This window comes from Melopsittacus undulatus, chromosome 6 (genome assembly GCF_012275295.1).
Source record: "Melopsittacus undulatus isolate bMelUnd1 chromosome 6, bMelUnd1.mat.Z, whole genome shotgun sequence".
Classification (NCBI taxonomy): domain Eukaryota; kingdom Metazoa; phylum Chordata; class Aves; order Psittaciformes; family Psittaculidae; genus Melopsittacus; species Melopsittacus undulatus.
Genome location: NC_047532.1, coordinates 64,261,062 through 64,286,685, shown reverse-complemented (window position 1 = coordinate 64,286,685; position 25,624 = coordinate 64,261,062). Strand labels below are relative to the sequence as shown.

Here is a 25,624-nt window from a genome sequence, read left to right as displayed (position 1 = left end):
GAGGGACGAGAACTTTCGGCGGCCGCGGGCGGACTGTGCCTCAGCCCCCGGAGCCGGCAGCGCCCCGCGAGCAGCGCCTCCGGCAGCGGCGACACCGCGGCCATGACCCACTTCAACAAGGGGCCTTCCTACGGGCTCTCTGCAGAGGTCAAGAACAAGGTATGGGCCGGCCGCGCCCCGCGGGTGCAGCGGGGCTTTGTCTGCACGCACCGGCGGCTTCGCTGCCTTCGGCTCCGGGCCGGGACTCTGCCCGCCCGCGGAAGGGGGGGACGGACATGGGGAGCGCGATCTGGCACCGCGGTGGCGGGAACGAGAGCGATGTCGGCACCGTCGCCATTCGCGCCTCGTCCCGCACCTGCCCGCGGGGGCGGCCCCGGTTCGCGACGTCCCAGTGGGCCCCGCGGGGTCACCGAGCGCTCCGCTCCCGCTGGAACCGGGCCGGGCGGAGCAGGGAGGATGAGCGGAGCGGCGCGTCCCGGCCCCCCGCGCGGCGCATTCCAGCCGCATGACATCATGGGCACGGCGGCGCGCACAGGCCACGCATTGTCTGCCCGCCCCGCCCGCCCCGCGCGGGCACACAAAGGCGGCTGCGGGGCCCCGGCCCGGCCCTTGGCGCGCGGCAGGGGTTTGTCACGGTCACAGCGGGGCGGACCGAGCCGGGCAGGACCCGAGCCCGTGCTGCCCGAGCGGTGCGCGCCTCAGAGCGGCACAGACTGGTTTGGGTCGGAAGGGACCTTACAGCTCATCCAGTTCCAACCCCTGCCACGGGCAGGGACACCTCACACTAGAGCAGGTTGCTCCAAGCCCCTGTGTCCAACCTGGCCTTGAACACTGCCAGGGATGGGGCAGCCACAGCTTCTCTGGGCAGCCTGTGCCAGCGCCTCAGCACCCTCACAGGGAAGAGCTTCTGCCTTAGATCTGACCTGAACTTCCCCTGTGTCAGTGTGAACCCATCACCCCTTGTCCTATCACTACAGTCCCTGATGAAGAGTCCCTCTCCAGCATCCTTGTAGCCCCCTTCAGACACTGGAAGCTGCTCTGAGGTCTCCATGCAGCTTCTCCAGGTTCAACAGCCCCAGTGTTCTCAGCCTGTCTCCATACTGGAGCTGCTCCAGTCCCTTATCTTTGGTGCATTGTTTTACTGAGCTACTCTGATTTTCCTCACACTGGGTGGAACAGACCCTGTTCTAGTGCTATAGTGTCCAGCCTGTTACCCTGCAGTGAACAAATATCTGGTAAGAGAAGAAACCTTTAAAATAAAAATGGCAGTGATAGACAAGTAGGGATAAGTTTCTCTGTGCCTTTATTCTCAGGTTTAAACTCTAAATGTGGTATTTAATAACTGCTTATTTCACATCCGTCTGGCTTCAGGCTTCAGCAAATCCCCAAATCCTGTTTTACTTGTGGCTGAGCAGGAGGGGATGGGAGAGTAGTTCACTTCAAACAGTGTAATGTATGCAGAAAACCTGAAGTTGGTGTGCTGGAAACTTCCCAAAATAGATTCCTCTTTCCCCATTACTGGCTTCCTGTGGGGTTCTGCTCCAGGATTTGGTGACATCATGGAACAAATGTCTTCCAGAGCGATTCCTTCCAGCACCTAAACTTGGTGACCCTTCTGTGCTGTCACAGTCCAAGAGACAGACAGTAAAACAGATGATGTGTGCTGCTCCATGTTAACTGGGGAGAACATACAGGCTCTTCTACCTAGAAAACCATCGACAGAAATCCTGTAGGCTTAACAATGATCCCTTCTATGGGGACAAGATGGGAAAAGTCCTTTATTCTCTTCTGGTTTCTTATTGTCATCACCTTCCTTAGGGCCTCCTGAGAGGAACTGTTCCTGGCCCGTGCATTAGCAGAGGTTTTCTAACTGGTGTGTTACACATCTTTATGCAGAGGGCCTTCTGCTTGATGGTGCTCAGTGTCTGCTGTTCACTGACCTTCCCTGTCTGCTTCAAAGCAAAGGTTGCAGAGGGGTGGATGTAGTGTGGCAGAACAGGTTTACTTGTGCAGCCTTAGACAGTCCTTGGAAGTGTCAGTGCAGCAGAGCTGTAACAATGCTATTCAAAGGCACCAGAGAAAAATTAACTCATCTTCTTTAGGAAAAGGCCCAGAGCCAAACCAGGCAAAGAAACAAAAGCAGCCAACAATGAAACCAGCTTTGAACTTTTGAAAATGCTGCTCCTGTAAGAGATCAGACTTCAAAGCAGTGATGTTATAAATGGATATACTGCATACCTCCTATCTCATATCTTGCAGCTAACTCTTGTGTAGTTACATTTCTGTTTCTCTGTGTAACTGAGGGTCAGAGAATAATGTCTGTAGAGATCATGGATTCTTCTCTCCATCTCCTTCTGTCTTGTAAATACTTGAAGACCGTCCTCTGGTTTCCAACTCGTTTTCAGTACTGATCTTAATGACACTTTCTAAAGTCTTTTGTGCAAACTGTTCTATTGGATTTGGGTTTGGTGTGAACGTGGTGTTAGTGTGATGTTTGTAAGTAGTGGTGGCACGTCCCTGCTGGAATGCTGGGGAATGTTAGATCCCTTGGCCCTAATGTGCAGTGCTAATCCCTAAGCTGTGTTTCTGCTGCAGCCGACAGACATGTTGATGGTTGTGCTGCCTGACAACCCAGCTGTGCTGGAGAGAAAAGCCCCTTTGGTTTGGTTGTTTCCTCATTTGGCATTGTACTGGTGTTCCAAGAGGCCTTTTGTTTGCTCTGGTATTTGAGCAGAAGAATGTAACATGGCCTGATGGTGCTTTAGCAGAACTTGGTTTAATTGATGCTCAAGATTAAATTTCTAAGCTCAAAATCATGGTTTAGTTCTTTTGAGGCTCCTCCTCCTCAGTTTGCTTCCTACCTCAGTTCACACCAATAAGGCACTGGTCTGGACTGGATTTCTTGTCCTTCAAAGGAGGAATGACATCCGTGTGCCGGTTCCCAGCTGTAAGGAAACTCGCCTGCATGAGAAATGTGTAGGTAGTCAAAGTGGTGTAATCCCTTTGAAGCTCATTCCCTGTTTACTTGAGATCACAAAGATACTTGATCCAAAACAAATATTCCATGTGAAGTCCTTGAAGCTGATGGAAATGGGTAGCTGCTTCTGCAGGCAGTAAGTCCTTTTACCCTTAAGGAATGGGAGAGTTTCTGCAGTGCATTAGGTCTGTGTAGTTTGAGATGGTGATGCAGGTAGCTAAAGCTGGGGGATGGTGTTCTTTTTGTCCCTGATGTACAACTGAGGTCGGTGAGAAATGAGCAGATGCTTTTGCTTAGTTGTCTTGCCGCATGAGGTGTGGAGCAAAGCAAAATGCCGGCAGGAGAGGTTCCAGTTCATTCAGCTGCTTCCTGGTAACTCCACCCTTCCCGTGGAAATGGTGCTTGTGTGGGACAGGCATTTATCTTCCCCCTCTCACATTTGATGCACTGCCAGTTCCATCTCCATGTGAAAGGATGGGCAGAAGGACTTTACACAGCATTTGGCTATGTCCTGGCTTAAGTCTCTGACCTTCCTGCCGAGCCGTGTCTCTGTCAGGAGGCTGGCACTGCTCACTGCCATTTCCCTAACGTTTTAAAGGCCTGAGGTGAGTGAGGTCTGTCCTGAAGCTGCTGCCCTGAAAGGCCAGGTCAAGCCCTGGCAAGATGGAAAAGGAAGGCAACCACATTTTAAACTGGAGGCTGTCGACAGATGAAGCCTGTAAACAAAACCCCTCCTGTTTTGCAACACTTCCTGCTTTCCTTCTCAAGGGCAAATACACATAATGAGAAAGAACTGAAACCCATGGTGGATAATGCTGGCCAGGTGTGATTGTTGTGTTCCTTCTGGCACTGTGGAGGAGCCAGTTCTGGCTCTGGGTCCCACTCGCCACAGGCCAAACAAACAGATATAATGGCTTAGTCCAGAAATTCCCAGTATGAATATTTTAGCTGGGAACCAGATTTTAATCATTCACTCTCAGGTTTGTAAATGAATGATTTAATAGTGAGGTTTGGCTGCTTGTAGTTGGGCAGTTGGGCCCTCTCCTTCCTCTTCACACCTCCTTTCAGAACAGTAGTAATACCCCTCTTCCTTCTTAAAATGTAACTGTTCGCAATACACGTTTGTTTAACACTTCCATACTTCCCATAGATTGTTTTCCTTTACCAAACCTTTAGGTTTGCTTACTAGATTTTATGAACTTGAAGTAAGAATGTTTGCTTCTGATCAAGTGAACTGCTGTTGATGTTGTCTGAATGATGTAGTAAAAATGGAGTCTGTATTGGATAAAGACAGTGGAAACAGGCTTTGAGAGCACCGGTGGATATCTTCTGTGACAATAACTGACAGCATGGAATCTCTGCATTCCCGTTGTCTTGTTCACAGATGCAATCAAAGATATTCCTTCCTTAAAAGCTATGCAGCCAAGTTTTGCCTTAAATCCAGGAGTTAAGTTTAAAATAAACTCAGCCTGTGTGACCTTTTCCATGATGCAGATCTTCAGTGTGTTGCAAGGAGAATAAATGAACAACCTAACACGGTGGTGTTGTCAGAAGTACTGTAATAGGAACACATACACTGAAACTTCACAGAGGGAATAGCAGAAGGATTTTACACATCAAGCATTCAACTTCAGTTTGCTTCAGTTCAAGAGCTGTGATCAACTCTCACAAGCCATGAAGTTAACATTTACTAGCTAGGTGTTAGTTTCAGGGAATACACAGGGATCAATTAAGTACTGAGTGACAAGTTCTGCTGTAGGTTTAGTGAGGAAATCTAGCAACTGGATGCACAGAATGCATCCAGCATTAAAGTTCTTAATGGGAAACTTTTGATAAGTTATGTCCAAACCCCATAAATGACAGCTGAATAATTCCACAGCTGTACTTACAGTCAGTGAATGTTTGGCATAATAATGACATACACCACTTGAACCACGTTAGTGATAAGAGCAGCAAAAACTTGGGGGTTTTTGTCAGCCTTATGATGCTTTTTGTTTTGCATGTATCAGCAACCAAATGCTGGAATTCTCCACCTCACTTACAGCATCCCTCTGGTTACTTTCTACCTTGACAGACAATGCTAAACTCCAGTAAGTTGGGTCCTGGCACACTCTTCCCTCCACTTCAAAGCCAGGCAGTGCTCCTCAGAACGTGTTGCCACCTGAATTCATTTCCAACTCTGTGGCTACTTCAATAGAAGTGTTAATACTAAGGCAGTAATAAGTAGCCTTACTGACATAAGTACAAACTGATGGTGATGAAATCTGCAGCGTTGAGTTGATGGTCCACATAGATGATAAATCTCTTTTTATGATAAGCAGGAGCAAGTAACGTGACATGGAAACATTTCCCTTGCCAGCAACTTAATTATTAACACCCCTGCCATCTGCTTAAAGCCTCCTCTGTCTGTCAGCTAAGCACTGCCCATTCTGCACACTTGCCCAAGCTCATAGACAAAGAGATTTGCCTTTGGGAGCCCACTGGGTAGACATACCTTTTATCAGTGTCACTGGTTGGTAGCCCCAAGTAGGTGAGATGAAACAAACCTGTGCAAGCGGCTGCCCTCTTGGCATCTGGCCCTGGTAGCTGTGAAGCACTCCCACAGGAGGTAGTGATGTCTTGTTTGCGGTGGTTTAAATCCCCAACAACTGTTGACATGCCATTGCCAGGTTAACAGTTGTCTTTAGAGTCCTCACATGTCCCAGAACTGTCCCTTGCAGCAGTGCACAGCTGCTCTCGGACTGCCAGCCATGTATCACAGCCCTGTGCTGAGCCCTGGGTAAGAGGTGTCATTCTCAGTTCTGTCTCTTGGCTCACACTGTTCCTTTAGGAGGAAGGTGATGAATGACATAGCACAGCAGGGGTCAGCTATCACTGCCTCAGAACATCAAAGTAGATGTGGAGCACCAGACAAGTCTGCTCCTGTGCATGCACAAGGACAGCACAGGTAGAGACTGCCAGTGCTGCTGTCACCAAAAGTGAATTGAGGGCCAGGATGTTTGCTGTAAGCTTGTGTGTGATGTGTAAGCTTACTGAGGCTGCACTTTCATAGAATCCCAGACTGGTTTGGGTTGGAAGGGACCTTAAAGCTCATCCGGTTCCAACCCCTACTATGGGCAGGGACACCTCACACTAGAGCAGGTTGCTCCAAGCCCCTGTGTCCAACCTGGCCTTGAACACTGCCAGGGATGGGGCAGCCACAGCTTCTCTGGGCATCCTGTGCCAGTGCCTCAGCACCCTCACAGGGAAGAGCTTCTGCCTTAGATCTAACCTGAACTTGCCCTGTTTCAGTGTGAACCCATCACCCCTTGTCCTATCACTACAGTCCCTGATGAAGAGTCCCTCTCCAGCATCCTTGTAGCCCCCTTCAGACACTGGAAGCACTTGCAGTGAATCTGTGTTCCTGTATCACAGTGACCTTGTTTTGGTGGATTTATAAACTTGTAGTAAAACTTTAACTCGCTGAGTTTCACGTTTAAGGCTGTGGGATAAGTATCCAGTCTTGCGTCCTTCACGTGCAAGCTCACAGTATACCTGCTATGGCCAGAACACCTCTGAAGAAAGCAAATGGAGTCTGTCAGAGTCATGACTATTAAATAGCATTAGTAGTCTCAGAAGAGAGCAAGTTTAATTTGCATTATGGTAATGCTTGTTTGAAATGTACAAATGAAGGTGCTTTGTTATGGTTTCAGAGTTAGAGTTTAAAATGTAGAGAAAAATACCTATTATATCCTGATTGCTGAGTCAGTATTCTCAAGGGAGAGCTGGATGCGTGCAGGCAGGATTTGGGGGATAATGGTGAGACACTGATACGTTTTTTTTCTCCTTGCATCAGCTTTTTCTGCAAGAACACGAATTTGGAGGCTTTTTCTTGCTGAACAAAATTCACTTTGGAGAGTAAAAAATAAAACTTCTTTGTACTCCAGGTTGTAGCTTCTGTAACTACGTAACACCATATGCACTGTGCATTTGACACATCCTTTTAAGGCAAACTTTGTAGAGATTCCCATCCCCTATGGAACTGTACAGGAAAGGCCTTCAGTGAAAACAGGCTGGAGGCCAGGACACGTAGGGCAATTTGAAACAGATTTTTTCTAAGTGAGATCATGTGAAAATCCTTCTTTTCCCTTTAAGAGGGACTCTTTGGCTTAAAAATGTTTAGAATCAGATGCTTACAGAGAGCAGCTATTAACTGCTAGAGCTGTGCTCAGCAGCAAATGCATTCTCTTGGGTAAATACATTTGGTTGTGCAGTCATGCCTCAGAGTAATCAGTGTTGTTTCTATTTAGTGGGATTGAATTAGAGTGTGTTCTCACAAACAGTTCTGTCTTGCTTCAGGTGTGTGGCTGGATGCTTGGTTTTGTTGTGTCTTTAAAACCAAACAAAACCCCCTCAACAGCCCCTTTTTTGCGTCCCCTCCCCCCCCCCCCCCCCCCCCAGTGCATAAGGAGTAGCTACTTAATCTCCTTTAGTAGATACTAGGAGGGGAGACATAACTAAACTTCCTGTTGCTTATATAAAGCCATCTTTTACCTGAAGCAGATACGATTCTGGACATATAAATTACAGAGGATGACGGTGTTGGTCACACTGGAGGAGCTGGCAGTAGAAGACCGCTGCAGAGAGGCATGAAGGGCTGCTGTCACAGCTATGCTCCAGTGCCCTGCTGGGACTCTGGCCAAGCTGCCTTACCCAGTCCCAAGCATGCTTTAAGCCTTGGGAATCTGAACTTGCTCCAGTCACTGATCGTGGAAACTGGACTTTAACCCTTTGGTGCCTTTGCTGCTTCCTCTCCAAGTCTTGACCTGGGCTTCTGGGATCTAAACAGGATTTTTCTTGGGGACTTCAGGCAGACATCCTTTTGGGCTGCAGAGTAATCCTGAAGAGGTGTGATGAAGTGAAGCTGTATGTGGCTTGTGTAGGACTTGAACGCCAAGTCATTTCCTGAATTTGGACAAAAACTATTTCTGCAGCTCCTTGCTGTTCTGAAATACTCTCATGAAGGTGGGATATGATCTGCTATAAGCCCTAGCTGGCTGAATTATAGATGCATTCTAAACAAGTCTTTCTATCCTGCTTTGCACAGGTAGGAAGAGTAAAACTCTAAAATGCTACCATAAAACCTTATTTTGCTTTCCTGCTGACAAAGCTCTCCTGTTACATTGCTTTTCTGTCAGTATTTCCACTGATTCAGCCTCTTATTTATAGAAAGAGGGCATAATCTTATCATATTTGTTAGGTTTACTTAGGCTTTGCTTGAATAAGAGTAACTTAATGGAACAGTATTTTTCTGTTGTCCCTAATTAGTTGTCTAAATGCTAGAAGCCCTCCCAGCAAAAGATAAGGCATAACAGGCACATGCATTTGAGAAGGGATTGGTTATCTTCAGATGTTCATGGCGAAAGCCAGCTCTTACCTTGCTGCTAACATTGGCCCCCCAAGAACATTTCCCATGTTGAGCATGGACAGAGCACGAGTTGGAGCTCAAGTCAGTACACACCAAGTGGAAGAACACGCTGGAACAGGAGCTGCAGTGCAGTGCAGCTCCTGATGAGATTCACACCACCTGACCAACCTGAGCTGTCTCTGATTTGGTTAACTGCACAACAGTGTGTGGGATCAAGTGAAGTTACCTGAAAGTCAATTCAGTGTTAAGTCAACAAAGCATATATAGTTCAGACACATATCTAGTGTTTAAGACTAAGTGTTCTTTGCTTATTTTTGTTGACATCATTGTCCTAATCATGCTCCAAAGAAGTAAAAAGCACAAGTAAGTTTCTGAGAAAATAAAGACTGTTGCCTTTTTGCCATGGTCTGTCTTCATAGTGTTTGTTATCATTGATGGAATGATGGTATGAAAATACGATATGGAAAGGTATATTCTCTTTGAAAGAATCTAGCAGGTTGTAATAAAGAACAAAAACTGTGAGATGAACCATCAGAGGTAAAGGACTGGTCTTTGAACAGATGGAAAAGAATTGGAACAAAACATATGAACAAAGTTAAAGTGCAGTCCTGGCACCTGAGCATTTTGTTCTACAGAGTAATAATGGAACCTTAAATAACCAAGGATTGGGACCTCTCTCATGTGTCACTTGCCGTACAGCATTGCCCACACATACTGCTGCTTATGTATTTCAAACCTGCAGTGAACAGGTATGCACGGTAGTGAGACCAAAACTTACCTTGTGGTAGCCTGAGCTTTGGGTGCAGTGTGTATCTGCATCCTTGACTCACCGTCGAGGTGAAAGAACGGCAAACTGTTGTTCCTGCTCATGCTTCATTGCTGAAAAACACTGGATTAGGAGTTCTTAACAGCACATTTAATCAGAACCTCTCCCTTAGAGTTAGGCTGGCTTTCCTACTTTAACTGCAGTCCTGCCTTTTGTACTGATCATAAACCTCAGCATAGTGGGTTTAGGGCTTGATTTTACATAAGCTGCATTTTCATTAAAAAGATGGATAGTCAAAATTAAGTAAATGTTTTCTAGTGTGCTTATTATGGTCTTTGTTTTTTTCTTTAATATCACATTAATTATCAATCATATTCTTTTTATAACTCTCTACATGATTAAAGCACAACCTGCCTGGGTGGCCATATCCAAAATATTCTGGGATGTTTCCTGGAATATAATCAACACTGTGCCTCACCTCCTGAACTTGAACTGGTCAGAAATACCCCTGGGAAGGGAGGGTGTAGGGTGGAGAGCAGGGCACAGCAGAAGCTGGTTGTTTGGTTCATTCTCTGTGTTGAATTTATGTTTCCCATTCTTTTGGTGAAGTTGGAAGACTGACCAACACCACTGGGCCTTGGGGGAGGACCGCAGAATCACAATGCAGTTTCCTTGTAACATGGCATGTTTTAAGAGCTTGTCTACTGGGGACAAAAATAAGTAAATGTGAAGTAATCTGTAATTTCCTGGCTTGCTGTAGTAGCAATAAATTAGAAAAACACAGTAAGGTACAGTGCTCATTGATGTTACTGTTTGTTTGCAGTCTCCATCTAATCTTTGATAACTCCCAGAGTTACATTAGAAGTCATCTAAGGGCTTCTTGGATTACTCTTAGGAAAGCCAGATTGTTTTCAGATTCGCTGTTCATGCAGCAGATTGGGTTGGATCAACAGTGTCTCAGCTGAGGAGAAACTTCACATTCCAGTGCTTTTTACACTCAGACTGTTCTGGATTCACAAAAACTGAAAAGTTTACAAAGGAACATTGCTGCTTAAATGCAAACAAGAATGATTTCAAACAATAGGGATTGAATATTACTGAAACCATGTTTTGCAAGGAAAACTGTTCAGCAATATGCAGACTAAAGATACAGTGTGAAGGGACTCCATATCAACAAGTACAATGTATGGTGGCAGGACCAGAAGGTGCTACAGTTGAAGGTGAAAGCTGATGACTAAGGAGAACTGGAGTTCGAAGCCAGAAAACCGTGACTATGACAAGAAACGATAAGAACAAGTAACGTGAGGAAAATGGTGAGAACAGATTTGAAGGGGTGAGAGTGTTGCAGTAGTTAAGCTGTAGAGAAAGAGGGAACCAGCACTCAGTCCAAGCGCAGGTGTGCAAGTTGTTGGTGCACCCCGAGGGAGAGATGGTAGCATTTGCTTCTGGGACTAGTTTGGAAACTGTCACACAATCGGATCTGACAGCCAGGGAGTAGAGCACTTCGTTCTTCCAGCTTGCTGATCTGGCAGCAAACACCATGCATGACTACAGGTATCTCACTTGGACAGTGACTTGGAAACTTTGAGGCATAGCTGTTCTTACTTTACAGGCTTTAAACTGGTACCCATGGGAAGGGTGCCAGGGATTTTGGACTGATGCGTATCCATCCCTCCTTTAAAGGTTGTAGCCTAAGCTTTGATTTACAGAGGAAACAGTGAGATGTGGGCAAGTTATCAATTCTGCTGCACATAGCAAAAAATACTCTTGAATATTGAGCAAAATGGATACAGCTGGAAAATCTGTGCTAAGTATCACAGTAGGATGTACTGAGACCTTTCAATATTAGTGTTAACACAGGGTGTTCTCTGCCTTTATAGGATAGTTAAGGTTGGAAAGGACCCTAAGTCATCTAGTTACTATACAACAGCCCATAATGACAAGAAAAAATACGTGTTCAAATACTTAATGGTGGCTTTCAGTTTTTGAAGTACTTTGCCCATTTGGTTTTCATCTGGATTTTTACAGTCCCATTACTTTTGGGTTTCCCATTCACAAATAATGCCTCCTCTGACATTTGCTTGCTCAGCATACATGAAGTGAAGAGGGAATTTTAATTTGTCCTTCTGATGAAAGGTCACTGGATTGGTTTTTTGTGTTCTAGAGCAGCAGATGAGGAATGGGATGGGGAACTCAGGTGCCAAGAGCTGGAATTCTGGATAATAATTTGGGACTGACCATATAGCCTGCCCTCATTCCCATTTCTGAGGAATAAGCGCTTCCACAAGCTCCTGCCTTGAGAGCAGAAGATCCTTCATCTTTACTCACACCACTATAAAGTCTTAAAAAAGGGAAGGAGAAAGATCTCGTTGCAAACTAGTGCCAAGCAAGCAATAAAGAAGTATCAGTGTTGGTATCTTTGGCCTCTGCAAGAGCAGTCACTCCTGAGGGTTGTACTTACTTCAGTGCAAAGAACATTTTGTAGTTACCAGTGAAACCATAAAAATTCAGTTGCACTCAGACTGTTCTGGATTCACAAAAACTGAAAAGTTTACAAAGGAACAAATTGCTGCTTAAAACCTAAACTGCAACTTTAGGCCTGAAGAACTGGAGTTTCCAGCTCTTAATCTTTCTCAGTCTTTTTTGACTGCAGTTAGGTATTTTGTGTCACTGTAAGGACATGGGCCACACCAAACATGGGCCACACCAAACCTCTCTTGTGGAGAACAGGTTTGTTGACGAATGCTGTTTCTGTGATAGAGCTGTTTGCTCCTGTTGACAAGCACATGCTTTTATTGTTGAACCTTTTGACTTGTTAGTCCTGGTGACTTGCAGAGAGCTCTGCAGTGTGCTTAAATGCTTCCTTCAGATACTGTTACAGGATTTTTCCAGTGTAGCAGCAATACAAGACAGCTGAACTCTTAAACTGGAGATTTGGCATATGCGTAGCTTGGTGGATAGGGTGTACTGTGTAATTTGGAGAAGATTAGTATGAAAGGACAGTTGGAAGTCCATATGATATCATTTATGGTGTGAAATGCTGGTTAACATCATCACTCAAACTTAGCATTCTACAGGCACACTTCAAGGGACGCAGACAGATAATTAAAGTTGGCCAACAAAACTTCATTTCTGTCCAGGAATCCATATACTAGATAAAAACAGTGGTGATTGCTGTTCTTGGACTACAGATGGAGGGAGGGTTTTTACACTGTAAGAGGTCCCAAACAGCAAAGTTCTGCTTGAACAGAACAAGTTGGGAGAACCGGGTGTGAGGTTGCGAGAGGAATCAAGTTTAATCCCAAGGACTCTAGCCTGAGGCATACATTGTCATAAATGGATGTGTATCAGCTTCTAATAGCAAGTAACTCCTACTTGTTTCCTCCCACAACCTGAGATCACCAATACTTTTGACCACTTGTATAAACTATACTTTCCTTTCAGATGTGTTTTTAACACTTAAATCTACATCTCTGAAGCAAGAAGAGTAGCATCTACAGCTTTGTGTATCTCAGGATTTGTCAGACCAAAGTAAAGGAATTAACAGTTAGCTTCCTGCTGTCTGGTTTTAAACTTCTATAACATCTTTATATCCATAGCTACCATTGAATCTTTTCTGCAGTGTCCCTAAACAGTAGCTTTTGTCATGGCAGGGATAATGTATGCTTTGAATTAAGCTGCTCAGCTACTGCTTTCATCTCTAGTAGACAGTGCTTTCTTTTGCAGTGGAGTTGGAAGATTTAAGTGTCTTTCATGAAAACTCAGTGCTTAAAAAGGATAGGATCTAATACTACTAATCAGATCAATACTACTAATCAGCATATTGATTAGGAATAATGGAAAAAGCCTAAGTTGTTTTATAGCAAAACTCCCAGCTCTTTCTCATAGCTAGTGCCCCTTTCCTTTGAATCAGTCAAAGGAAAACTGGAAAAGCTCTGTTAGACATGTGGAAAATCTGGAGTATTCACTAGCAGTTTTACATAACTTCTGCTTGTGCCATAGGGAGTAAAAAAGCCAAGAATCCAGAGTAAGCAGAATGCCTGGCTTCTGGTAGCACCTGACCTGTCCCTTTCCCTGTTTAACCCCTTCTTGTCACATGTTTAAATCCAAGCCCTAAAGTTTCCATGTCTGTAGCTTTTCAAAGTGTAGCTCTCAAAGAAACTGCCACCACTCCTCACTGTTTGTAACCTCACTTCCCACCAGTTCAAAAACCAGGACAAAATGTGTACCATGTTTAAGTCAGACAGTGCAGGAATGAAGACAGTTCTGAAAACCAGCACATCGAATAGCAATGCTTTTAGTGACACTAAGACAAGTTTCCGCACATCTATAAGCATTTTCTGTTCCCTGTCTCTAGATAAGCACTGTAGTGATACCCGGAGACAATTAAAGCCCTCTTGAAAAGCTCAAGATCTGAACACATGGTGAAGTACTCCAACATCAAGCAAATATTTTTCAGAAGGGATAAAATTCCATCTGATTACTTGTATGCTCCCCAAGCAATGGGGGCAGCAATTTAGTATGTAGCTCAGCTGTAATCTCACCTATGGAATGCACTTAGTAGCAAATGAGGGAAATCTTTGACATTTTTTTTCCTTTATATGCTTGCCAAGAGAGATTAAACCAGCCACATTTGCACAAGCCTTTAGGGTTCTCACTCCTACTGGCTTCCACAGTTACTCTTCTTTTAGTATGGGGAGGGAGGTGATTGATCTTTAAACACGTCTTTTGGTGCCATGATCACAGACTGATTTCTTTTTCTTGTAACAAAAAAAAGCGATTACCAGCACTTAAAAATAAATGAAGTTGTAAAAAAGTTGTAGAAAACCAATTCCAGCCGCAAGATGGCTCAGCTGTGGCTGAGTGTGGTCTTTAAGCTGCACCAAACCAGAAACTGCCTGAATTTCCCGAAAGCATAACATACATTACATTTGTAGCTAAGAATTGTGGAAGAGATCAGTTTAACCCCCTCCCTCTACCCACATGCATGTTAGAATAGCAATTTCAATGTAATACGAACTGCGAGCATACAAATGACCAGCCCAGATCGTCTTCTGTCTTCTAACTGGCATGTAAGAGCATACCAGGTTCTGGTCTTTCTAAACATCCTCTTTCTTGTTTTGATCTGGAGTACAAAAATACATTATCTACTGTATGTCCTGTCTGTACACCCAACTTAAGATGTCGTGGGTAAGCTCACTTCTGTAAGGTCTCTCTCTGTAGGTTCTCTAATGTATAAGAAGAGTGTGATGCTATGGTTCAGTCTGAAAGGGATGTTTTGAGATCTTTCTTCCACAAAATAACAACTGACTCAGTTATGGCCAAGACTGCTGCTCTGCTGTAACCTTGAACTAGCCCATCAAGTTCTGCAGATGTTCCTGGGGAGACAGACTAAGGTTGGGATCACATAGGGAAGTACAGATAGCCATGAAAAGTAGTTTGTAAGGTAATCACCAGGTTAGCAAGGAGAAAGATAACCAACTTCCTCATACATCAGTTTTAAGTTGTTAACCTTTCTGGTAGCTCCTCAGTAAAGGGACTGCCCACCCTTTACTGGCATCACCATCACTGTAAATGAAGAATGTGGTACTTGTCATCTTGTGCAGAATATTGCACAACGTTTTTACCTCAGTCAAGATCTGAGTAAGGGAATGGGTTAGTCCATTATCCTGATCTGTAACTAAGGCACCACAGCACCACTATTACAAATAGTCTAAGGAAAATAAGTATTACTTAGGCAAGTTTTTGAAGTAAAGCCAGAGTTACTGGAATTTTCCATTCCCTTTAGCAGAAAAATAGAGAACAGAATACTGTAATTTTTTGTTTGGTCAGTTTGGAGTTGGGGATTACTAATACGAGCCAAGATGTAGCAGTTGTCTCTACCCTAGTCCTTCAGAATGGTTGTAATTCTAATCTCCTGCAGTATAAATAGCTGCTAATAATCTGCCCTTTCTGGGCTAAAGTCTACGACTGTATGTAAAAACTCTGAAATGTACATTTTTATCTGAATGTGAACAGCTTTACATGAGTTTCTGGTAGGAATTTGTAAGCAACTGATGGGACCTGAGCTGGTTTTCCATCAGTTACATGTTCTGTGTTTGCCTATCAGGTTTTGCCTGTTTTGTGAAGGTGGAAAAGCGTTGCCAACCTCTGCGCTAGAGGAGGTTCTTTATGCCATAAAATCCTGGGTTCAGATCAGTTGTTTTGCTTGCGGACAAAGTAGCGATGCTTTCAGGGATAGAATTCTTACTTGCCAATAGTGAAAAGCATTGCAAAAATAACAGGTTTAGGCTGAAGGAAGCTTGAGCTGCTTTGCAGTGTCTGCAGAGGAGGGGAAGAAGGGCAGAGAGTGGAGCACAAACCCCCTTAGCTGCTAGCATTCAACTTCACTGGTTTTAAGCCTTCCAGTTACGTGGATTGATTTCTAGTGATTGACACATTGTGTTGTGCAGTCTGAACTTCTGGAAAAGGAATTTTTAAGTCATGTTGCTAACAGCTCTGGGCCTCTGTTTGATGCCTTTAACTTCAAAGACCATTGCAGGTTTTCTCTTTCCAGTTAAGACATGAGATCACAGGTTATTCCATCAGAGTCTTCCAGCAAGGCCAAAGAAAAGAGAAATAGCAGGCATACCAAAGCTGGAGTTTCAAAAAGCCACACACAAACCTCCCAGAATCCTCAGCAAGATAACTCTGAATGTTGTAGCAACAAGGGGAAGACTTACTCAGTCATCTCCATTAAGTATAATCTAGCTGAAAAGGGAAAAAACCCCATTATAATCTTCAGATGAAGAACTTCAAATCTATTATCTGAAAGTTCCTGTGTAGAAATCTACATCTAAGCAGCGGTACTGCTGGCATGGCAGTTCAGACTTCTTGTGGCTGCAGTGTTCCCTCATGAAGTAACTTTATGACTGCTTGTATTACAGATTGCCCTGAAGTATGACCCTCAGATAGAAGAAGATCTGCGGAACTGGATAGAAGAGGTGACAGGGCTGAGCATTGGTGCAAACTTTCAACTAGGATTAAAAGATGGCATCATCTTATGCGAGTAAGCATCAAAGTAACCTTATCTTTAGCAGTTTTCCACTTTTGAAAAACTAAGAAGGGACTTTCTGAAGACTCCCCTTCAAACACATCAACAACAATAGTCAAAGATAGCTGACAGTAGGGTGGGAGACAGCTGTGGATAAATGAAAACTTGAATCTCCTTTATATTTCAGCAAAGATCTCTTACATATCTCTAAATTTAACAGTGAAGCTCTTTCTATAATAACAGAATGGCACACAAAAATTCTTAGAGTCTGCGAGAGCTGAGATCTGAGCTAGACACTCGGTATAAACCAAGAAATTAACCATTCTGATGAACCTAATGCAACTAATAAAGCATGAGTGAAAATACTACATGATGCCTGCAATAGATGGTATAAGGATGAGATTTATTGTTTAAGCATTTCCCTTTTTTTCACCTCCCCAGGCTTATAAATAAGCTGCAGCCAGGATCAGTGAAGAAAATTAATCAATCAAAACTAAATTGGCACCAGGTAAACAAAAAAAAACCCCCAAAACTACACCTCTAACACCTCCAACCCCCAAACACTTCTTTTGCTCTGTATTAACAAATCTGCTGTGAATATGGTACACCTTCAATCTTAATGGCACTGAGTTTTGTATGATACATACGCAACAGCTGAGGACACCATATACATGAACAGCATTTAACAGAAAACAACTAGAGCTGTGATGGCTCCTAAATGGCAGTTGAGTGCATACTTAATAGTAGTGTAGCTACTTTTAGGTGTGTAGCAGCTGTTAGGTGAAATTCCAGATGGAAGAAGAATGTAGAGCTCTATAGCAAGGCCTTTTCCAAGTTTAAAACAAATGCACACACAAAAAAAAACAAACAAAAACCCCACCAAACCAACTGTTAAATACTGAATTAAATCACAGCTGTGAGAGGAAGTCTCAGAAGAAGTGGTTGTGTAACAGAAAACAATATGGTGCAGACTACAGTCTTTTATTTCAGTGTATCCGGATTTGATTTCTTCTGAGTGCTGTACCCAGCGCTTCCGCCCAGCCAAGGGATTATCAAAGGCAACATGCATTTAGAACAAGCACTGGAAGGGTTGCTGGTTAGAGCTGACTGCCTTTACTGCTGCTGGGACTAGCTTGATACTGCAATGTCAGCCTCTTGGTTTTATTGGCATTGAATACTAGTAAATATGGTGGAGGATTTCTATATTTTTAACAAGTTTTAATACCTCTTAAGACCTCAGAAGGAAAGGTGGGATTCAGTCCTTACTCCTTGTACTCCATTTGTTCCTTTCCAGGTTCTGTGGTGCACAGTGCTAAAAGTGCTAATAAACCCCAAAAGCTTAGTTGAATGTGTTCCAGGAGGTGAGCGAGATAGTACCTTCAACCCAAGTGAAACATTCTTACTATCCTCATAGTTACATTTTTGTTTTACTCAGAATTATCAATTGCTGAAGTGAGACAGCATGTCAGATTTTCCAGTTTGAAGCAGGTTTTCCATAAGGATTTCTCTTGGAAGGGACACAGTTGAGGCTGTTTTGTCTAACCAAGTATGTGATACTCATTAGAGTAGGCTAGATAAAGGCTCAGATTGATATCTGAAGTCAGTGTTAAAACAAGACTTCCCCCTAGTCACTCTTAAACAAACCAACACCAGAAAGCTTTAGAATTCCTTAGTTTCTGAATTGAACACTGAGTAGAAAACTGGCTTTATGTTTCTGTTTAGCTGGAGAACATTGGGAATTTTATCAAAGCCATCCAAGTCTACGGCATGAAGCCACATGATATTTTTGAAGCAAATGATCTTTTTGAAAATGGAAATATGACTCAAGTACAGACTACTCTGGTGGCACTAGCAGGTTTGGTAAGTATTTGTACCCATGGAATTGCCACACATCCACATGCCAATCCAGATGCACCCTTACCATATATGTAAATAGGAAAAGCAGCATGCAGCCTGTCATGAGGAGCTAGATCATAGAATAGGTTGGGAGAGACTCATCCAGCTCCAACCCCCTGCCACGGGCAGGGACACCTTCCACTAGAGCAGGTTGCTCCAAGCCCCTGTACCTAACCTGGACTCGAACACTGCCAGGGATGGGGCAGCCACAGCTTTTCTGGGCAACCTGTGGAGATGACTTGACTGCAGATGGTCTTGCTCTGGAGCTGCATGTGCATACACAGAAATAGGAAGGCTCACAGGAGAACACTTATCCTTGCAGAAAATCCTTCTGACAAGATGCTTGGGTAGCTTTGGAGTGCCACTGTCAAATGGCACAGGGACTGCTATCTGACACTTGACAACAGAGTCTCATTTGAGATAAGCCTGCGTGTGGCATCAGTTGAGAGCTCAGGGTCAGGGCAGTAGAGCCTGACAGAAAATAAAACACTGAATGCTTTCTTTTCCCTCTCACAGGCAAAAACTAAAGGTTTTCATACTACAATTGATATTGGTGTCAAATATGCAGAGAAACAAGCACGAAGTTTTGATGCAGGAAAACTAAAGGCTGGTCAGAGTGTAATTGGCCTGCAGGTAAGTTTGAAATTCAGGCTTGCAAGTTAATCTGTTACAGTTGCAAACAACTTTCTTGCTTTGATTAACTGACCTATTGTTTATGCCAAACCAGCTGCAGAATCACAACCTGTTCTTAGCATGGAAGGAAGTATGAGCTTCTAGCTCTTGTAAGTCATTGATTGGCTTCAGAAGCTCAGGTGACTTCCTGGAAGGTTTTCTATTGTAGATCTGCAGTAAAAGTGATAAGGAGGAAGGGGACAGCTAATATTAGCAGTGTCTTCTCTGTCCCCTAAAGTCATATTAAAGTAGGATTCTTTGGCTAGCTAAAGCTCCTTATATGGTAGAAACTTTTCCTCTCCCCTTCCCTTAATAGTTATAAAACCCAAAATAACCGGTATAAAATCTTAAAATGCCTGTGGTAGAGAGGTTGTGGCAGTGCAGTTGAATCATCACTGTCCAAGGGCAGTGGTTGCATTTTGATGCATACGTCCATCCTAATTGCAGTGCAGTTGGGGAAATGCCAGTGACTGAATTGCCTTGGGGAGGGAGTTGCCTTTGGTATGCTTTTGAAGCTCAGTATGGAGAAAGGGTAATTAATTACGGGTAGTGGTCAAGGTACATGAGGAAAGCATGCACTGTAATTGCTTCTTCCTCAGCCATCAGTTACCAGCCAGCTTTGTTTCCTTTGAGTGTACTTGCTGTACAAATAAAAATCCACCTCTTCTTTCCCCCACTAAAGATGGGCACCAACAAGTGTGCCAGCCAGGCAGGCATGACTGCTTATGGAACTAGAAGACACCTCTATGATCCAAAAATGCAAACTGATAAGCCCTTTGACCAGACAACAATTAGCCTACAGATGGGCACTAACAAAGGAGCCAGTCAGGTAAGCAGGACTGTGTGCAGTGCTTGTAGAGCGGATACAACACTCGACTTGGGAGGCCCCAGTGGGATGGGAGGGTTTGTGGGTTGTGTGAAGTAGCAGAGTGTAACTGGCAGCAGTGAGAGGGGACACTTCAGCTGTACTTCTATGCAGTAACTGAAGAACTGGAATTTCTTATCAGTAACAAGTATGTTCTGTGCTAAATGTCTTGAAGTGTAAAACCAACCTGATGCTTCTAGAATTCCCATCTGGCTGCTGTACCAAAAGAAAACAGTAACTTCATTGCAAGTACTAACTAGACACAGGCAAAAAAAGACACTGCTTCCTGGGTGCTACCCCAATCCAAACACTTAGTATGCTCTTTCCAAAACAGAAAATAAACTGGAGTTTTCTGCAAAGACTTTACTCTGTGACTTACGTATGAGTGAACACTAGTGCTTTCAGTAAGGTGTATTAGTTGTAATCATAAATTTAGTAATTGCAGCTCTTGCCCTTCTGACTGAACCTCTCCAACCCTGTTTTATTAGGCTGGTATGCTGGCGCCAGGTACCAGGAGAGACATCTACGATCAGAAGCACATATTGCAACCTGTGGATAATGCAACTATTTCATTACAAATGGGTACCAACAAAGTGGCTTCACAGAAGGGAATGAGTGTGTATGGGCTTGGACGGCAAGTGTATGACCCCAAGTACTGTGCTGCACCAACAGAGCCTGTCATTCATAATGGCAGCCAAGGAACAGGAACAAATGGGTCAGAAATCAGCGATAGCGATTATCAGGCAGAATACCCAGATGACTATCACGGAGAGTACCAAGATGACTATCAAAGAGATTACCATGGTCAGTACAGCGACCAGGGCATTGATTATTAGTTTGGCCTCAGAAGTTCAGTATTAGTCCATTATTTTATTCAGTAAGAACGAAACTAGCCTTGTGGAATTGTTACCTGTCTTTCCTACACATTATACTTAATGTACCTGAAGAAATACTGCCTTACATACATTCCTATTTCCTTTCTCTGCCCTTTCCCTGTCTAGTTGCCTTTAGTGCTGTAACAGTTATAGGCTACAGCATAAACAGTAACTGCATATGAAGTAAAAGGAATACTGTGAAAGGGGGAGTGCTCTTGTACAGCCAGGTTGTCTAATAAGGAGCTATGCATTTTTACAATCTCTACTCAAGCAGGTATTTACGTACCACAATAAGCCTTCATTTGACATATTTACAGCTTTTCTATTTTCCAGATGAGAGAAAAGAATTCCATGCTTAGAGTTAAATATGGTCTTTGCCAATTAAATCTAAGATATCACATTAGTGATTTTAATATCATTACTATGTTTCTTAGGTATCGTTTGCTAATGGTAAGTCCTGCATTAGACATAAGCGTGCATTTGTGATTGTGTATTCATTCCATTATCAACACTGACCAAACTTAGAAATAGTTGTCTTACTAAAAAGGGAGCTTGTACAAAGTCTTGAGCCAACAAAAGTCCCATGATTGATGGTGCACTTACCTTTTATTGTGCCATAATATATCCATGTAGAAATGCTTTTTCTTCCTTGAACTGTATTTATTGCCACACTTCTCAAACTGATCCCAGTGTATTTTTATAAATAAATATTTTTTTCTTAAAGGTATGTAGAAGATCCTGTCTCATTTGTTAATGCTGCTGCTTTTAAAGATTAGATGCCACAAACATTATTCCCAAATCAGCATCACCTTTGCCTGTGTGAAGGGTAATGCAGAACCGCAGTCTGTCACAGGTTGGGTTCTTTCTTTTCCACAGGATTTAATGCAACAGCCTTGTAAAAATCCCCTGGGAGTGAGTGACAGTGACTCCACAGGAAAGGAATGTAGCTCCTTTACAGCTGGGTTCACTTTCCCTCTACAGACCAGAGATCCTTCACTGTTCACTAAACCCCTGCCTTTTTCTCAAGGCAAATGAGGAACTGCACGTAGTTAATGCTGCCTCTGCTTCAGCCTATAGCCTTCACACTATCACCTGGAGAACTCAAAACACTCTTGCTTTAGAGTATGGAAAGAGATGTCCCAATCTTTGTGCCTGCTGCTCTGCAGTCAGAGTTCTTCAGTTACCAGTAGCAGAGCTTCGTTCTTAAATGGAAAATGCTTTCTTCATCATGGGGGAGTGCAGACAGGCTGTACTAACCTGAGCTGGGTTTAACAGGAGTGCAGGCCACTGTCGCTGATCCAGACTTCTGTAAGAAAGTTGAAGGTGTTTTAAAAGTAGTTATATGTTAAATTTACATTCACATATAAAATGTTTTGTACTTTCAAGTTCTGGACTCGTGAAGGATTCTTCCCTCAAGACTAGAAGTTGTTTCTGCTTTGTTCCATCAGTTTCTGTTATCTCTGGGTGTGATGTGGTGACCTGACTTTCAGCTGACCTCTTTGTTTAATAAGACTTAAGCTTATTTATTTCACAGAATTTAAATTGGAAAGGCCATCTAAAGGTCACTGGTCCAAGCCCTGAATTTGAGGCAAGAGAATTAGTGCCAGGATGCCTGTTCACACCTGCTCTTCCTGAACTATACCATTTCTGCCCTTCCGAAAAGGGTGAAAGTAGAGTCTCTTTTCTGAAAGCTTGAATCATGCCCTCTTGCTCTTTCTGAATCCAAAACTTACACTTTAAACCATGTGCACCCACGTTATGTATGTACTTGTGTACAAAATCTGATTTTAAGGTACATGCTCAGAACTCTATATAACTCTCAGAACATATTGTCGCAGCTGTAATTTCTGGACTATGGGTTGTACAGCATTGCTTAAATGAAACGCACTCAAATACAGCTTAATTGGGGTTTTCCAGTACCTTTCTTTAAAAAGCAACATACCTGTATCCCAGTTGCCAGAGTTCCTGAGTCAAGGGCCAAAACATAGTGTGGGTATCAAATACAAACAGGAAAAAAAAACAGCAATGTGGAATAAGAACTGATTTAAATTCCAAGCAAACCTACTATGCTCTGTAAACTGGTAAACAGGATTTATACACTGTAGAGACACTACTACTTGGAACCAGTCTAATGGGGACTTATGGCAGAGCAGTATGTTCACAATTCCTTGCAGTTAAAGAGCTGTTGCTTGTTCAGCATGATTGTCAGTTCTCACAGCACCCACAAGCCAAGTGTCAGAAGTACTCAAGGGTAGAGCTTTAAATAATGAGTTAGTGAGTTACAGCCAGTAGATGATCAGCTTTACCTGCCAGACAGAAAGTAATTAACCTATTTCCTCCCCTTTTCATCATCTATCCCATATTCCTCATCTTTAAGTAAGTGGCTCCTTAAAGTAGACCAAAGTTAAATGAAGAATAAAAAGTATTTGTTAGCATTCCCTAGTGCATAACTAATCTTTCAGCAGCAGGAGACCAGGTACAGTATTTAGCTGAAACAGGTTTGCCATTCAGGCCATCAGTGAGCTCTTCCATAGATCACTTCAAAGCTGTGACTAATAGAGAGTTTATCAATCTCTTCACCTTGGCAGCTTGAGTCATTTACCTGCAGTGATGTCTCACTGCCTGTATTGATGTGTACTTGACTCAACTCCCTGCCTGGAGTCATCTTCCCACCTGAAACCTCTCCTCAAAATGTCAAAGGAGCTTTTGAATGAAGAGTGAAATCAGGTGCCACTAAATAAAACCTAAAACTACCTCACACTCTGCATGATGTGGAGCACACAGAAGTGTATTAGAACCAGGGTTCAGGTACAAAGTTTAAACAAAGCTCAAAGTTGTAAGACTTCACACATCCCACTTCTGACTAGAACCCTGACAGTCTCTTCACTGCATGCCTCCATGCTGTATTTCACATCCATGTTATAGGTATCAATTCTGTAAATGATGATTTATCACAGCTTTTTATCTCCTCATCTACTTCTTTGTCAAGCTTTAAATCCAGATACAAATATTTTTGGCTTTGTCTTTTAAGTTGCAAAGGGAAAAGCTGTTAATCCACAAAAAATAAGGACTATTCCTCATCTGCCTTTTGGAGAGGAGCCAGTAGGTAGTTTACAATACTAACTTGTAAAAAACACTCCCAAAAGAGTATAGTTCAGTGACAGACACCTATCTCATAGCCATTAATTATCTTGTCTACAGAGGACTCCTCTCCGTGGTCATAGCATCGATGAGCTCAGCATTGTTCCTTACTTGCACTGGCTGTTCAGATATACAGAATAAATCAGGAAGCAGCCAGCTCAGTGCCTTCTCTACAAACATGTCTATGCTTACTGATCAAGGAACAACTGGCCCAGTGTTCCCAGAGGAGTATGAAAAAACTCCATGTGAGCTGGCACACCACAACTTTCAGACCATCAGAAAAGTATATTAATAAAAATCACATGTGCCGACACACAAAATGCTTTATTCATACAGACTGTGTGTCACTTTACCAGTAAAGAAGGTACAACAGAGATTTAGAGAACTAATATGTTGTCCTGGGCTATTGGGAATCTTTTTTGCTCTGATTGTTTTTGCTGTTGCTGCTCTGCTGCTGTACTTCTTGGGGTGCTCTTCACATTCAAGTCTACAAAGAGAGAACAAGGAGTCAAATCATGTGTAGCACTAGTCCTGTTACTTCATTTAAATGTCATAAGATTAGACTGGGAAAGCAATTAAGGTTCTTTTGTATCTCAAATCCACAATCATCACCCGGGGAATGGCTCCCCACCCCCCTAGTTTCTTTGCTTGGCAAAAACTTACTGAAGAATGCAGTAACAGACCCAAACAATGAAAAAATCAAGCACAACTATATCTCACTGCAGAAATAAACCATCTGCCTATAGCAAAATGCCCACAAGATTGTGTGAGAGCTTGCTACAGCCTGGTACTTGTTGAAGGCAGGTCAAGAAACATCACCAGCATGTGTGACACTCGTGTAAGGAACAGCGAGGGGGGCAGAAGACACCGGTGGCAGTGTTCAGCAAGTGCAGGTGTCAGAGAAGCTGTTGCTGCAGAGCCCTTCTCTAACAGCCCTGGCTTGGCCCCCTGATGCTGTGGGAGAACCAGCCCAGACTGTGAACCTGCTGGGGCGGCTTCTCGGGTTGGGCAATTTGCAATAGTTTTTCAGATGTCAGCGAGCCTTTACTCTCAGGACTTTCCCAAGCCTGGGTGTGGGGAACACTCCCCTCTAGCACATCAGGAAAGGAAAGGAGACAGAAAGAAAAGGGGTGTGGGTGGAGAGGAAAGGCCTCTAAGCTCTAATCTTATATCTCTGGAACTTGAGCAGTTCTAGCCTGAAATCAAGCAGCCGACTGGTCTTCTGACTTTGCTACAGCAGACATGAGGAGGACTATCAGACCAGCACTTACCTCCCACCCATTTGGCATTGTCAGATCTTCCTCTTCCTCTGCTGAGCACACTGGTGAATGGGCAGAAGGATGAGAACAAATACTTGACCCATCCATTCTGAACCAGCAGGTTTTCTGAGGGAGGAAAGCAACAGGAGGAAAAACAGGGTACTGGGTGCAACACATTGGTATGGTAAGACATTGGGAGATACATGACAGCCTACATCCATTCCTGTTGGGGCATAAAGGCAAACACATTAGCTGGCAGGTAAATACATATCCCACACCTCTCTCACCATAGGTTGGAGCTCTGTCCCATCTTCATTATCCTGGAAAGGTCTTCTGTGTTTTTGCTTATCTGTTAACTTGTTACTCCGACTCACAAAGGTCTACGGGCAAAAATCAGGGTGAGATCATTTGGGAATGCAAACCATTATGTAAATAACAATACCTGATTGAGGGAGATAATTAGCCCCAGGCCAAGAAACTATAGCTGGTTCCTGGCTGGATGACAGTGATACCAGGAGGGACTCTGCAGGAGCAACAGGGGTGAAGAATGCAACTGAGAAGGATTAAGCAAGAGAATCTGTTACATCTATTACAGGAACAAGGACTCTGGCTGTCTGAAATCCCTCACCTGGCTCTCTGCCACTGCCACATATTGTCCTGAGGGCCACAGAGCCTCCCACCCCCAGATGTTTGTAACCCAATTGTAACACGGATGACCCAAGTCAAATGCCTT

General features: G+C 43.5%; 2 protein-coding genes across 5 annotated transcripts in view; one reads left to right on the top strand and one right to left on the bottom strand.

Annotated features, from left to right (window-relative positions):
• On the top strand, positions 1-21,218 carry CNN3 (calponin 3). The gene is made up of 7 exons (XM_034063458.1): positions 1-159; positions 16,077-16,198; positions 16,625-16,691; positions 17,906-18,043; positions 18,596-18,712; positions 19,434-19,580; positions 20,105-21,218. Exons 1-7 carry the CDS (start codon positions 103-105, stop codon positions 20,450-20,452), a joined length of 996 nt encoding a protein of 331 aa, XP_033919349.1. The 5' UTR covers positions 1-102; the 3' UTR covers positions 20,453-21,218.
• Positions 21,219-23,966: 2,748 nt separating this feature from the next.
• SLC44A3 (solute carrier family 44 member 3) overlaps positions 23,967-25,624 on the bottom strand; it is a 40,670-nt gene continuing 39,012 nt past the window's right edge. For all 4 annotated transcript variants that reach the window (XR_004080216.2, XM_013128405.3, XM_031046728.2 and 1 more), the window contains 2 exons: positions 25,179-25,271; positions 23,967-24,119 (listed from right to left, as the gene is read on the bottom strand). Coding sequence is in view for 3 of the 4 variants with exons in the window: in XM_013128405.3 (XP_012983859.3) it covers positions 24,114-24,119; positions 25,179-25,271 (99 nt within the window). In the remaining variant the exon portion in view is untranslated. The remainder of the gene's footprint in view (positions 24,120-25,178; positions 25,272-25,624) is intronic.

Excerpts from the sequence above, each read along its gene's own strand:
- CNN3 (XM_034063458.1), top strand. The coding sequence starts at position 103 with ATGACCCACTTCAACAAGGGGCCTTCCTACGGGCTCTCTGCAGAGGTC. Across the intron at positions 160-16,076 it reads CTGCAGAGGTCAAGAACAAG|ATTGCCCTGAAGTATGACCC; the intron begins GTATGGGCCGGC and ends CTTGTATTACAG. Across the intron at positions 16,199-16,624 it reads GATGGCATCATCTTATGCGA|GCTTATAAATAAGCTGCAGC; the intron begins GTAAGCATCAAA and ends TCACCTCCCCAG.